Source organism: Anser cygnoides, chromosome W (genome assembly GCF_040182565.1).
Source record: "Anser cygnoides isolate HZ-2024a breed goose chromosome W, Taihu_goose_T2T_genome, whole genome shotgun sequence".
Taxonomy (NCBI): domain Eukaryota; kingdom Metazoa; phylum Chordata; class Aves; order Anseriformes; family Anatidae; genus Anser; species Anser cygnoides.
Window position 1 is genome coordinate 16,893,170 of NC_089911.1, and position 16,131 is coordinate 16,909,300.

General features: G+C 58.3%; 1 protein-coding gene across 1 annotated transcript in view; it reads right to left on the reverse strand.

Annotated features, from left to right (window-relative positions):
- Nucleotides 1–16,131, reverse strand: part of LOC136788617 (chromodomain-helicase-DNA-binding protein 8-like) — a 53,773-nt gene that overhangs the window by 16,824 nt on the left and 20,818 nt on the right. The window contains exons 9-27 of the mRNA XM_066987174.1: nt 15,887–16,004; nt 15,494–15,577; nt 15,259–15,396; nt 15,045–15,166; nt 14,695–14,938; nt 12,787–12,963; nt 11,389–11,532; nt 10,984–11,239; nt 10,492–10,705; nt 10,203–10,398; nt 7,344–7,511; nt 5,910–6,089; nt 5,701–5,811; nt 5,336–5,601; nt 3,736–3,935; nt 3,499–3,655; nt 1,680–1,769; nt 571–674; nt 358–472 (exon numbers count right to left, since the gene is read on the reverse strand). Coding sequence (XP_066843275.1) covers nt 358–472; nt 571–674; nt 1,680–1,769; nt 3,499–3,655; nt 3,736–3,935; nt 5,336–5,601; nt 5,701–5,811; nt 5,910–6,089; nt 7,344–7,511; nt 10,203–10,398; nt 10,492–10,705; nt 10,984–11,239; nt 11,389–11,532; nt 12,787–12,963; nt 14,695–14,938; nt 15,045–15,166; nt 15,259–15,396; nt 15,494–15,577; nt 15,887–16,004 — 3,084 coding nt within the window. The remainder of the gene's footprint in view (nt 1–357; nt 473–570; nt 675–1,679; nt 1,770–3,498; nt 3,656–3,735; nt 3,936–5,335; nt 5,602–5,700; nt 5,812–5,909; nt 6,090–7,343; nt 7,512–10,202; nt 10,399–10,491; nt 10,706–10,983; nt 11,240–11,388; nt 11,533–12,786; nt 12,964–14,694; nt 14,939–15,044; nt 15,167–15,258; nt 15,397–15,493; nt 15,578–15,886; nt 16,005–16,131) is intronic.

A 16,131-nucleotide genomic window follows, 5' to 3' on the forward strand; every position in this document is an offset into this window, starting at 1 on the left:
TGGGGACAAAGTTGGGGTTTTGGGGACATCGTTGGGGTTTTGAGGACATTGTTGGGGTCGGGATTTTGAGGAAATTGTTGGGGTTTTGGGGACACCGTGGGGACACTGGGGTTTTGGGGACACCGTTGGGGTTTTGGGGACACCGTTGGGGTTTTGGGGACACTGTCGGGGTTTTGGGGACATCACTGGGGTTTTGGAGACATCGTTGGGGTTTTGGGGACACTGTTGGGGTTTTGGAGACATTGATGGGGTTTTGAGGATATCGTTGGGGTCTTAGGGACATCGTTGGGGTTTTGGGGACACCGTCGGGGTTTCGGGGACACCGTCGGGGTTTCGGGGACACCGCTGGGGTCTCACCCTTCCCCGACGTCCAGGCGCTGCTCGGCAGCGATCGCCTTCTCGTCGGGGCGGCCGGCCTTCTCCAGGAAGCAGAGCGCGGGGTCGGCCCGCATGGTGTTGTACTTCTCGTACCCTACAAAGCCAAAAAAAAGGGGCGAGGAAGACCGTCGGCGACCCAAATCCTTCGGATTTCGCCCCGAAACCTCAGCGCCCGGCCTGAGAAGTACGCACCGTGCTTGAAGACGCCGATGAGGAGGGATTTGTCGGCCTCGGCGTCCCACCAGGCGGTCGGCACCTCCAGCTGCTCCACCAGCGGGAACCAGATGTCGATCTCGCTGTGGGGTAGAAGCGGGGGGGGCTCGGGAAGCCAGAGGACCCCAAAACGGGGAGGGGGAACCCCCAAAATGGGGCTGGGGCTCCAGGAACGGTCATGAATTGGGGTTGGGGAAGGTCAAAGTGGGGCTGGAGCACCTCACCTCAAAGAACCTCAAAATGGGGCTGAAGAACCTCAAAGGACCTCAAAATGGGGTTGGAGAACCCCGAAGTGGGGCTGGAGAACCTCAAAGAACCTCAAAGTACCTCAAAGTGGGGCTGGAGAACCTCAAAGAACCTCAAAGTGGGGCTGGAGAACCCCAAAGTGGGGCTGGAGAACCTCAAAGAACCTCAAAATGGGGCTGGAGAACCTCAAAGTGGGGCTGGAGAACCTCAAAGAACCTCAAAATGGGGCTGCTGGAGAACCTCAAAGTGGGGAACCTTGGAGAACCTCAAAGAACCTCAAAAGTGGGGATGGAGAACATCAAAGTGGGGTTGGAGAACCTCAAAGAACCTCAAAAGTGGGGATGGAGAACCCCAAAGTGGGGTTGGAGAACCTCAAAGAACCTCAAAATGGGGTTGGAGAACCTCAAAACGGGCCAGGAGCACCTTAAAATGGGTCTGGAGAACCCCAAAATTGCTCCAGAGAACCTCAAAGAACCCCAAAGTGAGTCTGAAGAACCCCAAAGTGGGTCTGAAGAACCTCAAAATGGGTCTGGAGAACCCCAAAATGGGTCTGGAGAACCCCAAAGAACCCCAAGATGGGTCTGGAGCACTCAAAAATGGGTCTGGAACACCCCAAAATGGGTCCGGAACACCCCAAAATGGGTCCGGAGAACCCCAAAGTGCATCTGGAGAACCCCAAAGTGCATCTGGAGAACCCCAAAGAACCCAAAATGGGTCTGGAGCCCCCCAAAATGGGTCCAGGGCACCCAAAATGTATCTGGAACACCCCAAAATGGGTCTGTAGAACCCCAAAATGGGTCTGGAGCACCCCAAAACGGGTCCACGAGGTGCGGGGCCCTCACCTGGCCATGGCCCCCGCCAGCACCTTCTCCGCCTGGTCCCCGATCACCTCCTGCCGCAGGTAGTAGAGCATCCGCACGCGGAGCAGCACCCTGGCGGGGGCAAGGAGGAGAAAAAGGCGTCAGGAACGGGACCGGGGGCGGGTTTGGGGCCGCGGGAGGGATTCGGGGACCCAGGACGGGTTTGGGGACCCGGGACCTGGGACGGATTTGGGGACCTGGGATGGATTTGGGGCCGCAGGACGGATTCGGGGACCTCGGATGGATTTGGGGCCGCGGGATGGATTTGGGGACCTCGGATGGATTCGAGGACCAGGGACGGGTTCGGGGACCGGGGACCTTGGATGGATTTGGGGACCTGGGACGGATTTGGGGACGGGGGACAGGTTCGGGGACGGGGACCTCGATTTGGGCATGGATTTGGGGACGGATGGATTTGGGGACTCGGATTTGGGGATGAATTCGGGGACCTGGGGACTTCAGATGGATTTTGGGACGGGGGGACTCTCGGATGGATTTGGGGGACATGGGACGACTTCAGATTTGGGGACCTGGGATGGATTCGGGGACCTCGGGGATTTGGGGGGACACTGGGGGATGGATTTGGGGACACGGGATGGATTTGGGGACTTCAGATGGGTTCGGATCTGGGGACTTGGGACGGATTTGGGGACCTCGGATGAATTCGGGGACCTGCGATGGATTTTGGGGGACCTCGGATGGATTTGGGGATGGGTTTGGGGACACGGGATGGATTTGGGGACTTCCTCAGATGGGACTTGGGACGGATTTGGGGACTTGGGATGGATGGATTCGGGGACCTCGGATGGATTTGGGGATGGGGGACAGCTTTGGGGGCACGGGACAAGTTTGGGGACAGGTTCGAGGACCTGGGACGGATTCGGAGACCTGGGATGGATTTTGGGGACCTGGGATGGATTTTGGGGACCTGGGGGACATGAGATTTTGGGGGACGTGAGATGGATTTGGGGAACATGGGATAGAATTTGAGGACATGGGACAGATTTGGGGACGTGGGATGGATTTGGGGGACCTCGGATGGATTTTGGGATGGAGACGGATTTGGGGGATGCGAGATGGATTTGGGGAACATGGGATAGAATTTGAGGACATGGGATGGATTTGGGGGACCTGAGATGGATTTTGGGGATGTGGGATGGATTTGGGGGACATGAGATGGATTTGGGGGACGCGAGATGGATTTGGGGAACATGGGATAGAATTTGAGGACAAGGGACAGATTTGGGGACGTGGGATGGATTTTGGGGACCTCACATGGATTTTGGGGACGTGAGATGGATTTTGGGATGAATTTTGGGGACCTCGGATGGATTTTGGGGACGTGAGATGGATTTTGGGGACGCGAGATGGATTTTGGGGACGTGAGATGGATTTGGGGAACATGGGATAGAATTTGAGAACATGGGATGGATTTGGGGGACCTCAGATGGCTTTTGGGATGTGGGATGGCTTTGGGGATGTGGGATGGACTTTGGGGACCTAGGATGGATTTTGGGGACCTCAGATGGGTTTTGGGGACGCGAGATGGATTTGGGGGACATGAGATGGATTTTGGGGATGCGAGATGGATTTGGGGGACCTCGGATGGATTTTGGGGACGCAAGATGGATTTTGGGGACCTCAGATATATTTTGGGGACGCGAGATGGATTTTGGGGACCTCAGATAGATTTTGGGGACGCGAGATGGATTTTGAGGACCTCGGATGGATTCTGGGGACCTGGGACGGGTTCGGGGACCTGGTGACGCCCCGTGCCCCCCCACCCCCACCCCCCGCTCACTTGTTGCACTGGTGCTTGAGGTGCTTCTTGTAGCTCTCGTCCTGGAAGAGCGTGTCGGGGTTGTACTTGCGGATCCACTCGGCCTTGTGGACGTCGAAGGTGCTCTGGGACTTCACCTTCTTCCCCTTGCGGCCCCGGGGGACGGGGATGGAGAGCCCTGGAGAAGACCGGAGGCCGTCAGCGGGGGACCCGGCGGGGGGTCCCCATCCACCCCGGGGCTTGCGGGAGCCCCCTCACCCGAGTGGTTTTGGAGCTCCTTAGCCTTGCCGTTCTCGCTGGGGCTGATGAGGTCCCAGATGAAGCCCTTGATGTTCTCGTCGCCCCGGTAGTGGAGGAGGCAGTAGACCAGGATGGCGCGGCAGATGGTCTCCACGTCCCGCTCCGACAGGCGCCGCTTGAACCTCCCGTGCGACAGGATCTCCCGCCACCGGCCCCAGCTGCCGGAGGACGAGGGGTCACCGATACGGCCCTCGGCTCGGCGCATCCCCGCCTCCCGTCATCTCCTCTCCTCTTGGTTGCCGCCAGAGAGGTGGAGATGGCGTGGCCACCACGCATCTACTCGTGGTTGCCACCAGAGAAGAGCTGGAGGTGGTTTTTCTCTACGTCAAGCATGGCTGACACCAGAAAGTTGGAGTTGGTCTTTCTCTACGTCAAGCTTCTACTCGTGGTTGCCACCAGAGAAGAGCTCGCGATGGTTTTTCTCTACGTCAACCATCTACTCTTGGTTGACACCAGAGAAGAACCAAAAATAAGAGTTGGTTTACTCTACTCTTCAAGCATCTACTCGTGGTGGCCACCAGAGAAGAGCTGGAGGTGGTTTTTCCCTATGTCAGGCATGGTTGACACCAGAAAGTTGGAGTTGGTCTTTCTCTACATCAAGCTTCTACTCATGGTTGCCACCAGAGAGATGGAGACGGCGTGGCCACTGTGCATCTACTCGTGGTTGCCACCAGAGAAGAGCTCGAGATGGTTTTTCTCTACGTCAACCATCTACTCGTGGTTGAAACCAGAGAAGAACCAATAGTAAGAGTTGGTTTACTCTACTCCAAGCTTCTACTCGTGGTTGCCACCAAGAAGAGCTGGAGGTGGTTTTTCCCTACGTCAGGCATGGTTGCCACCAAAGAGTTGGAGTTGGTCTTTCTCTACGTCAAGCTTCTACTCATGGTTGGCACCAAAGAGTTGGAGTTGGCTTTCCTCTACATCAAGCATCTACTCGTGGTTGCAACCATTGTTTGGTCTACGTCAACCATCTCCTCATGGTTGATGCCAGAAGAGCTTGAGATGGTTTTTCTCTATGCCAAGCTTCTACTCATGGTTGCCACCAAGGAGTTGGAGTTGGTCTTTCTCTACGTCAAGCTTCTACTCATGGTTGCCACCAGAGAGTTGGAGGTGGCTTTTCTCTACATCAAGCTTCTACTCGTGGTTGCCACCAAAGAGTTGGAGTTGGGTCTTTCTCTATGTCAACCATCTCCTCGTGGGTGCCACCAAAGAGTTGGAGATGGTCTTTCTCTACAAGCTTCTACTCATGGTTGACACCAAAGAGTTGGAGGTGGCTTTTCTCTACATCAAGCTTCTACTCATGGTTGCCACCATAGAGTTGGAGATGGTCTTTCTCTACGTCAAGCTTCTACTCATGGTTGCCACCGAGGAGTTGGAGGCGTTTTTCCTCCACATCAACCGCGGTTGCCACCAGAGGCGAACCAAAACCGAGGCCCGCTCTTCCCTCCGACCGCCTCCTCGTGGTTTCCACCACGAACCACCTGAACCTCGTCCTCCCCCAACCCCAAAAGTCCCCCCGGGGTGGGAGGGGACAACGTCCCCGCTCCCCGCTCCTCACCCGTAGACCAGGAGGTGCTTCTCCACGCGGAAGCAGTCGGTGCGGCCGTAGGCGTGGTGGTGCAAGGCGTGCTGCTGCTGCTGGTGGTGGTGGTGGGGGTGGTGGTGGTGGTGGTGGTGGTGGTGGTGGCGGTCGTGGCGCCGGGAGCGGGGCCTCTCCTCGTCCTCGCTCTCCAGGTCGGAGAACTCCACCAGGTCGTCGTCGCGCAGGGTGCTGAAGTGCCGCGTCTGCTTGCGCACCCGCGGCGTGTCGATCACCAGGTTGTTCTGGGGCGAGGAGGAGAAGCAGGGAAGGGTGAGGGGGGGGGACAGGGTCCTCCCCCACCCCCGCCGCCCTCTCCTCCTCCTCCTCCTCCTCCTCCCGACCTTGCTGTTGAGGAGGTCCAGGTCCAGGTCGGCTTTCTTGGCCCACTTCTGCCAGAAGTTGGGGTCGTCCAAGGCGATGTCGCTGCGGTTTTCCGACGCCACGAAGCTCGCCTGGAGGAGGGCGACGGGTGGGTGGGGTGGGGTGGGGAGGTGCTCGCCCACCACCGCGGGGCGGTGGGGAGGGGACCCGGGAGAAGGTGGAGGGTTACCTTGGCGAAGGTGGAGCCCTTCCCCTCGCTCTCGATGGTGATGGTGGTGGTGCGGCGCAGCAGGATCTGGTCGATGTCCTCCTCGCAGAACTTGGAGCCTTCGTCGTCCTCCTCCATGATGGCCGCGTAGGCCCCCTTGCGCAGGAGGTCCTCAATCTCCTTCTTGGAGAACTGCTGGATCTGCCGAGGGAGGAGGAGGAGGAGGAGGAGGAGGAGGAGAGCGATTGGGAAACAGACGCCGCTGGGCGCCCCCCCAGGACCCCTTTCCATGGGGTCTCCACCCCACATTTTTCCTCCAAGAACCCCTCCCATGGGGTCTTCACCCCTCATTCCCCTTGAAGAACATCTCCCATGGGTTCTCCACCCCACATTGTTCTTTGAAGAACCCCTTCCACGGGGTCTCCACTCCACATTTTTCCTCGAAGAACCCCTTCCATGGAGTCTTCACCCCTCATTCTCCTTGAAGAACATCTTCCATGGGGTCTCCACCCCACATTCCCCTTGAAGAACCCCTTCCATAGGGTGTCCACCCCACATTTTTCCTTGAAGAACCCCTTCCATGGGGTCTTCACCCCACATTCCCCTTGAAGAACATCTCCCATGGGTTCTCCACCCCACATTTATCCTCGAAGAACCCCTCCCATGGGGTCTTCACGACCCATTTCCCTTGAAGAACATCTTCCATGGGTTCTCCACCCCACATTTGTCCTTGAAGAACCCCTTCCATGGGGTCTTCACCCCTCGTTTCCCTTGAAGAACATCTTCCATGGGTTCTCCACCCCTCATTTTTCCTTGAAGAACCCCTCCCATGGGGTCTTCAAGACCCATTTCTTTGAAGAACCCCTTCCATGACATCTTCACACCCCATTTCCCTTGAAGAACATCTTCCATGGGTTCTTTACCCCACATTTGTCCTCGAAGAACCCCTTCCATGGGGTCTTCAAGACCCATTTCCCTTGAAGAACCCCTTCCATGGGGTCTTCACCCCACATTTTTCCTCAAAAAACCCCTTCCATGGGGTCTTCACCCCTCGTTTCCCTTGAAGAACATCTCCCATGGGTTCTCCACCCCACATTTTTCCTTGAAGAACCCCTTCCACGGGGTCTCCACCCCAAATTTCCCCCCCAGGACCCCTTTTTATGGGGTCTCCACCTCCCATTTCCCCCCAGGGACCCCTTTCCATGGGTTCTCCACCCCTCATTCCCCTTGAAGAACATCTCCCATGGGTTCTCCACCCCACATTTCCCCCCCAGAACCCCCTCCCACGGGGTCTCCACCCCAAATTTCCCCCCCAGGACCCCTTTTTATGGGGTCTCCACCCCCCGTTTTCCCCCCAGGACCCCTTTTTACGGGGTTTCCACCCCCCGTATCCCTCCCAGGACTCCTTTTTACGGGGTCTCCACCCCCCGTATCCCCCCCCCAAGGCCCCCTTACCCCCGCGATGTTGCCCTCGCGGCCGCTCATGGACTGCAGCACGGCCTTGTCGAGGCCCAGCTTGAGGCTGGCCTTGTCGAACATCTCCCGCTCGTAGGAGTTGCGCGTGATGAGGCGGTACACCTTCACCGCCTTGCTCTGCCCGATGCGGTGGCACCGCGCCTGGGCCTGGGGGGGGTGGGGGGGGAAGCGCGGCGAGGCGGGGTCAGCGGGGCACCCAAACCCCAAAGCCCCTCGGGGCAGCGAACCCCAAATCCCGTTGGGTCGAACTCAAGGGGGCGCCGAACCCCAAATCTCTTTGGGATGACATCAACAGGGCACCAAACCCCAAATCCCTTTGGGTCAAACTCAACGGGGTCCAAACCCCAAATCCCCTTGACTCAAACTCAACTGGGTGCCAAACCCCAAATCCCGTTGAGTCGAACTCAACGGGGCGCCGAACCCCAAATCCCGTTGAGTCGAACGAAACGGGGCGCCGAACCCCAAATCCCATCGAGGTCAAACCAAGGGGGCTCCAAACCCAAGATCCCGTTGAGTTTGACTCAACAGGACACCAAACCCCAAATCCCATTGGGTCAAACTCAAGGGGGTCCAAACCCCAAATCCCGTTGACTTAAACTCAACGGGGCGCCGAACCCCAAATCCCGTTGAGTCGAACTCAACGGGGCGCCGAACCCCAAATCCCCTTGACTCAAACTCAACGGGGTCCAAACCCCAAATCCCGCTGACTCAAACTCAACGGGGCGCTGAACCCCAAATCCCGTTGAGTCAAACTCAACGGGGCGCTGAACCCCAAATCCCATTGAGTCAAACTCAACGGGGCGCCGAACCCCAAATCCCGTTGAGTCGAACTCAACGGGGCGCCAAACCCCAAATTCCACTGAGTCAAACTCAACGGGGCGCCGAACCCCAAACCTCTTTGAGGTGACCTCAACGGGGCCCCCAACCCAAGATCCCATCAAGATGAACTCAATGGGGCATCAAACCTAAGACCCTATTGAGTCAAACTCAACGGGACACCAAACCCCAAATCCCATTGGGTCAAACTCAGCCGGGCCCCAAACCCCAAATCCCATCAAGGTCAAACCAAGGGGGCTCCAAACCCAAGATCCCGTTGAGTTTGACTCAGTGGGGTACCAAACCCCAAATCCCATCAAGATCAAACTCAGCGGGGCCCCGAAACCCAAGACCCCCTCGACTCAAACTCAACGGGACCCCGAAACCCAAGACCCCATCAAGACAAACTCAGCGGGGCCCCGAAACCCAAGACCCCGTCAACTCAAACTCAACGGGGCCCCGAAACCCAAGACCCCCTTGACTCAAACTCAATGGGGCCCAAAACCCAAGACCCCCTCGACTCAAACTCAACGGGGCCCCAAACCCCAAATCGCCTTGACTCAAACTCAACGGGGCCCCGAAACCCAAGACCCCCTCGACTCAAACTCAACGGGCCCCCCAAAACCCAAGACCCCATCGACTCAAACTCAACAAGACCCCAAACCCCAAATCCCCTCGACTCAAACTCAACGGGGCCGCAAAACCCAAGACCCGCTCATCTCAAACTCAACGGGGCCCCCAAACCCAAGACCCCCTTGACTCAAACTCAACAGGACCCCAAACCCCAAATCCCCTTGACTCAAACTCAACGGGGCCCCGAACCCCAAGACCCCGTCGACTCAAACTCAACGGGGCCCCAAAACCCAAGACCCCGTTGACTCAAACTCAACGGGGCCCCGAAACCCAAGACCCCATTGGGATAATCTCAAGGGTACGCCAAACCCAAAACCCCATTGAGACAAACTCAATGGGGCCCCAAAACCCAAATCCCAATGAGTCAAACTCAATGAGACCCCAAACCCCGTTGAGTTTGACTCAATGGGGCACCAAACCCCAAATCCCATCAAGACAAACTCAACGGGGCCCCGAAACCCAAGACCCCCTCGACTCAAACTCAACAGGACCCCAAACCCCAAATCCCCTTGACTCAAACTCAACGGGGCCCCTAAACCCAAATCCCTTTGGGTCAAACTCCATGAGACCCCAAACCCCGTCGACTCAAACTCAACGGGGCCCCCAAACCCAAGACCCCCTCGACTCAAACTCAACGGGGCCCAAAACCCAAGACCCCCTCAACTCAAACTCAATGGGGCACCAAACCCCAAATCCCTTTGGGTCAAACTCCATGAGACCCCAAACCCCGTTGAGTTTGACTCAATGGGGCACCAAACCCCAAATCCCATCAAGACAAACTCAACGGGGCCCCCAAACCCAAGACCCCCTCGACTCAAACTCAACGGGGCCCCAAAACCCAAATCCCCTCGAGTCAAACTCAACGGACTCAAACTCCCCCCAAACCCAAGACCCCCTCGACTCAAACTCAACGGGGCCCCGAAACCCAAATCCCTTTGGGTCAAACTCAATGGGACCCCAAACCCCGTTGAGTTTGACTCAATGGGGCACCAAACCCCAAATCCCATCATGACAAACTCAACGGGGCCCCGAAACCCAAGACCCCCTCGACTCAAACTCAACAGGACCCCAAAACCCAAGATCCCCTTGACTCAAACTCAACGGGACCCCAAAACCCAAGACCCCCTCGACTCAAACCCAACAGGGCCCCCAAAACCCAAAACCCAGTTGACTCAAACTCAACGGGACCCCAAAACCCACGACCCCCTTGACTCAAACTCAACAGGGCTCCAAAACCCAAGACCCCGTTGACTCAAACTCAAGAGGACCCCAAAACCCAAGACCCCATCGACTCAAACTCAACGGGGCCCCCCAAAAACCCGAGACCCCGCGGCCGAAGCGGGGGCGGCGGCGAGGTGGGAGGAGCCCCCCCCCCCGGGGGGGGCTCACCTGGAGGTCGTTTTGGGGGTTCCAGTCGGAGTCGAAGATGATGCAGGTGTCGGCGGCGGTCAGGTTGATGCCCAGCCCCCCCGCCCGCGTGCACAGCAGGAAGACGAAGCGATCCGAGTCGGGCTTGCTGAAGCGGTCGATGGCGGCTTGCCGCAGGTTGCCCCGCACCCGCCCGTCGATCCGCTCGTACAGGTACCTGCCGACGCCCCAAAAAAACACGTGTCGGGGTGGGGGAGGCCCCGGGCGGCCCCGTGCCCCCTCCCCGCCGCCCTCCGCGCCCCCATCTCACCTCTTCTGGATGAGGTAGTCCTCCAAGATGTCGAGGCAGCGCACCATCTGGGAGAAGATGAGCACCTTGTGGCCGCCGGCCTTCAGCTTGGGGAGGAGCTTGTCGATGAGCACCAGCTTGCCGGCGGAGCGCACCATGGCCTGGAGGTGGAAGTCGTGGGGCACGTGGTGGTGGCAGGACTCGCGGAACTCGGCCAGGATCTTCTCCTCCGCGCCTGGGGGGGGGAGTCGGGGGGGGGACGGGACCATCAGCGGGGCGTTTCGGGGCGCCGCTCGCCCCTCAACCCCACCGAACGCCGCCTGGGGGCAGCGCCGCCGAGCTGGAAGGCTTGGAGAACCTTCTCCGCGCCCACCAGGAGGAGGAGAACCCCAACCCTGAGCTTCTGGCGGACCCCTCGGGGCGCGTTTGCCCCCCAAAACATCTCCTTTTGGCCCCCGAGATGTCTACTTGGTGGGAAGAGGAGGAGGAGGAGGCCGCCGCCGTGCCCCTCACCGTTGATGAGGTAGGGGTGGTTGCAGCACTTGCGCAGCTCCATCATGGTGTTGAGGAGGTTGGGCATGTTGGTGTGGCCGGCGCCCTTGGAGAGGAAGGAGAAGTTCTTCTCCAGGATGGCCCGGTAGTATTTCTTCTGGATGTTGGTCAGCTCCACCTCGATGATGGTCTCCTGCTTGGGCGCCAGGTTCTTCTCCACGTCCTCCTTCAGCCGGCGGAGCATCATGGGTTTGAGGATGGCCTGGAGCTTTTGCACCTAGAGGCAGGGGGGAAGGAAGAGTCACCACGAGTAGAACCCGACCCCGGTGGCCACGTGAGGGACCGGGGTCCTCTCCTCCTCCTCCTCCTCCTCCTCCTCCTCCTCCTCCTCCTCCTCCTCCTCCTCCTCATCCTCTTCCTCCTCACCTGCTCCTCCGTCTTGAGGTCACCGAAGTCCTTGAGGAATTCCGCCTCGGACGGGAACTGGGAGGGCTCCAGGAAGTGCAGGAGGCTGAAGAGCTCCTCCACCGTGTTCTGCAGCGGCGTGCCCGTCAGGAGGACCTTGTGCTCCTGCCGTCCAAAGGGGGGGGGGGGCAGAGCGTTAGGGGGGGGAGCAGGATGAGGCCCTCCAGGTCCCGGGGTGGCCCCGTGTGGCTGTCCTCGGCCGGGACACGTGGACGGAGCCCAAACGTCTCCAAACCCAACCAAAAAGCCCACAAACTCCTTCAGGACCATCCCCAAGGACCACGAGATCAACCCAAACATCTCCAAACCCAACCAAAACCCCATAAGGACCTTCAGGACCATTCCCCAAGGACCACAAGATGAACCCAAACATTTCCAAACCCAACCAAGACCCCATAAGGACCTTCAGGACCATCCCCAAGGGACATGGGATCAACCCAAACAGCTCCAAACTCAACCAAAAACCCCAAAAACACCTTCAGGACCATCCCCCAAGGACCACGAGATGAACCCAAACACCTCCAAACCCAACCAAGACCCCATAAGGACCTTCAGGACCATCCCCAATGGACACAGAATGAACCCAAACATCTCCAAACCCCACCAAAAACCCCCAAAACACCTTCAGGACCATCCCCAAGGAACACAAGGTCAACCCAAACACCTCCAAACTCAACCAAAAACCCCCAAAACACCTTCAGAACCATCTCCAAGGGATGTGAGATGAGCCCAAACACCTCCAAACCCAACCAAGACCCCACAAACACCTTCAGGACCATCCCCCAAGGACCACGAGATGAACCCAAACACCTCCAAACTCAACCAAGACCCATAAGGACCTTCAGGACCATCCCCAACGGACACAGGATGAACCCAAACATCTCCAAACCCAACCAAAACCCCACAAACACCTTCAGGACCATCCCCAAGGGACACAAGGTCAACCCAAACATCTCCAAACTCAACCAAAAACCCCAAAAACACCTTCAGGACCATCCCCCAAGGACCACGAGATGAACCCAAACACCTCCAAACCCAACCAAGACCCCACAAACTCCTTCAGAACCATCCCCAAGGGACATGGGATGAACCCAAACATCTCCAAACCCAACCAAGACCCCACAAGGACCTTCAGGACCATCCCCAAGGGACGTGGGATGAACCCAAACACCTCCAAACCCAACCAAGACCCCATAAAGACCTCCAAAACCACCTCCCGCCGCACGGCACCGACCCGAACACCTCCGGACACCACCGAGAGCCCCTCCAACGCCCTCCAGGGAACCCAAACCTGACCCAAGGAGGGGTGAGGAGGTCTCCTCGTCCCCCCCCGCAAGGAAGCCTTCTCCAGGCCCTCACCAGGTCCATGTGCTTGAGGCTGTCGAGGAGCTTGCAGTTGCGGTTCTTGAGGCGATGCGCCTCGTCGATGATGACGCAGCGCCACTCGATCTCCCGCAGCTCGGGGCAGTCGGACAGGATCATCTCGAAGGTGGTGATCAGCGCGTCAAACTTGTAGGCCCCGGGGATCAGGCGGCCCTGGGGGGGGGGGGGGGGGGGGGAGGAAGAGGAAGGCTCCAGCCGCGGCTCCTCATCCTCGGGAGGTCCTAATGGGGCTTCTTGGAGGACCTCAAAGCCACCCTCGCCCTCCTTCTACCCTTAGGAAGATCTCCAGGAGCTTCTGAAGGACCTAAAGGCCACCTCAGTAGGTTTTACGGGGGCTTTTGGAGGACCTCAAGGCCACCCTCAGCCTCCCTCCGGCCTCAGGAGGTTCTACGGGGGCTTTGGGAGGACTTCAAAGCCACCCTCGCCCTCCTTCTACCCTTAGGAAGGTCTCCAGGAGCTTCTGGAGGACCTAAAGGCCACCTCAGGAGGTTCTATGGGGGCTTTTGGAGGACCTCAAAGCCACCCTCGGCCTCCCTCCACCCTCAGGAGGTTCTACGGGGGCTTCTGGAGGACCTCAAAGCCACCCTTGTCCTCCTTCTACCCTCAGGAAGGTCTCCAGGAGCTTCTGGAGGACCTAAAGGCCACCTCAGGAGGTTCTAAGGGGGCTTTTGGGGGACCTCAAAGCCACCCTCGCCCTCCTTTTACCTTTAGGAAGATCTCCAGGAGCTTCTAGAGAACCTAAAAGCCACCTCAGGAGGTTCTACAGGGGCTTTTGGAGGACCTCAAAGCCACCCTCGCCCTCCTTCTACCCTTAGGAAGGTCTCCAGGAGCTTCTGGAGGACCTAATGGCCACCTCAGGAGGTTCTCCGGGGGCTTTTGGAGGACTTCAAAGCCACCCTTAGCCTCCCTCCGCCCTCAGGAGGTTCTCCGGGGGCTTTTGGAGGACCTCAAAGCCACCCTCACCCTCCTTCTACCCTTAGGAAGGTCTCCAGGAGCTTCTGGAGGACCTAAAAGCCACCTCAGGAGGTTCTCCGGGGGTTCTCAAAACCACCCTTGGGGCTTCTGGAGGACCTAAAAGCCACCTCAGGAGGTTCTACAGGGGCTTTTGGAGTACCTCAAAGCCACCCTTGCCCCCCTTCTACCCTTAGGAAGGTCTCCGGGAGCTTCTGGAGGACCTAAAAGCCACCTCAGGAGGTTCTACAGGAGCTTTTGGAGGACCTCAAAGCCACCCTCGCCCTACTTCTACCCTTAGGAAGGTCTCCGGGAGCTTCTGGAGGACCTAAAGGCCACCTCAGGAGGTTCTACGGGGGCTTCTGGAGGACCTCAAAACCACCCTCAACCTCCTTCTGCCCTTGGGAGGTTCTACAGGAGCTTTAGGAGGACGTCAAAGCCACCCTCGCCCTCCTTCTATCACAAGGAGGTTCTCCAGGAGCTTCTGGAGGACCTAAAAACCCCCCTCGGGAGGTTCTCCGGGAGCTTTAGGAGGACCTCAAAGCCACCCTTGACCTCCTACCATCTTCAGGAGGTTCCACAGGGCTTTCTGGAAGACCTAAAGCCACTCTCGCCCTCCTTCTACCATGAGGAAGTTCTCCGGGGGCTTTTGAGGGACCTCAAAGCCATCCTCGCCCTCCTTCTATCACCAGGAGGTTCTCCAGGAGCTTCTGGAGGACCTAAAAACCACCCTCGGGAGCTTCTCCGAGAGCTTTAGGAGGACCTCAAAGCCACCCTCATCCTCCTTCCACCTTCAGGAGGTTCTCCAGGAGCTTCTGGAGACCTAAAAACCACCTTTGGGAGGTTCTCCAAGAGTTTTTGGAGAACCTAAGAGTCACCCTCGCCCTCCCTTCCACCACGGGAGCTTCCGGAAGACCCCGAAGCCGCCCGTACCCGCGAGTCCTTGCAGTACATCTCGTACTGCTGGATCATCTGCCGCGAGGCCAGGCTGCCGTGGTAGACGATGCTGTTCATCTCCGTCCAGGTGTTGAACTCCCGCTCCCAGTTGGTGATGGTGGAGAGGGGCGCGATGACCAGGAAGGGGCCGCGGATGCCCACGTTGTAGACCTCCTGCAGGAAGGCGATGGACTGGATCGTCTTGCCCAACCCCATCTCGTCGGCCAGGATGCAGTTCTGCCTGCGGGGTGGCACCGGGGACGCCGGGTTGGTGGCCCGTTGGCGGCCCGAAACCCTACGGGGTCGGGCCCCGACCCCGTTTCCCCCTCGCCGCCCCGTTAACTCGCCTGTTGTACCAGTTGAAGAGCAACCAGTTGACCCCCTCCAGCTGATATTCCCGCAACTGGTTGTGGTTCTTGTACTCGTGGGACAGCTCCAGCTTCTTCCAGGAGCCGGCTTGGGGACGGGGCTTGTTTTTTGGGGGGGAAAAATTAAAAGATTAGGGGATGACGGAGCTGCCGCCACGGTGGGGAGGCGAGGAGAAGACGCGGCCGCTCTCACCAGGCGCTTGAGCTCGGGGTGCCGGGCCTGGATGCGCTTGAACTCGCCGATTTTCCCCTCGTCCACGTCCTCCTTCAGCTCCCAGGTGCTGTCCTCGTAGGGCAGGGAGCACCACTTCACCAGGTAGTAGACCACGGGCTGGAGGAGGAGGAACCCCAAAAGGACGGGGCCGTCAGGGGACGTCGTTTACGGGGTCGGGGGCCCGCCGCGTCCCCGTTCCTCCTTCCCCGCTCACCTCCCCGTTGTCCTTGTCGACGCTGTGCGACTCGTCCAGGATGCGGTCCACCTCCACGTAATCGGGGTTGAAAGGTTCCTCGTCCTTTATTTTTTTATGATTTTTAAAAAGAAAAAGGTGGTGAGATGCAAGGATTCGTCCCTTTAAGAGAATCCCCCAAAAAAAAAACCTCTTGAGAGGTTAGAATCCCCCAAAAAACTCATCCCCGAGCCCCCAAAACGTCCCCTCTGTTCCCGATCCCTTATTATTTTAGAAAAAAAAAGATGTGGTGAGACGCAAAGAATCCCCCCAAAAAACTCTTGAAAGCTGAGAATCCCCCTTTTTATGATTTTATAAAAAAAAACTCATCCCCGAGCCCCCAAAAGCGCCCCCCCCGGCCCCAAAACCGGGCACCTCGTGGAAGAAGTGCCGCATCTGCGTCATCTTCGTCTTGAAGCGCTTCAGCTTCTGGTGGATCCTCTTGTCCTTCTCCAGCTGGTCGATGGTGGCCCACTCGCAGTGCAAGTAGGAGCTACCACGGGACAGTAAACCGCCGAGTAAATCGCGAGTAAATCACCCGGACCCCCAAACATCCGCGGCGTCGACACCCCCACGGCACCCACCAAAAAAAAAATCCCCTGGCAACCCTCCGGCGAAGC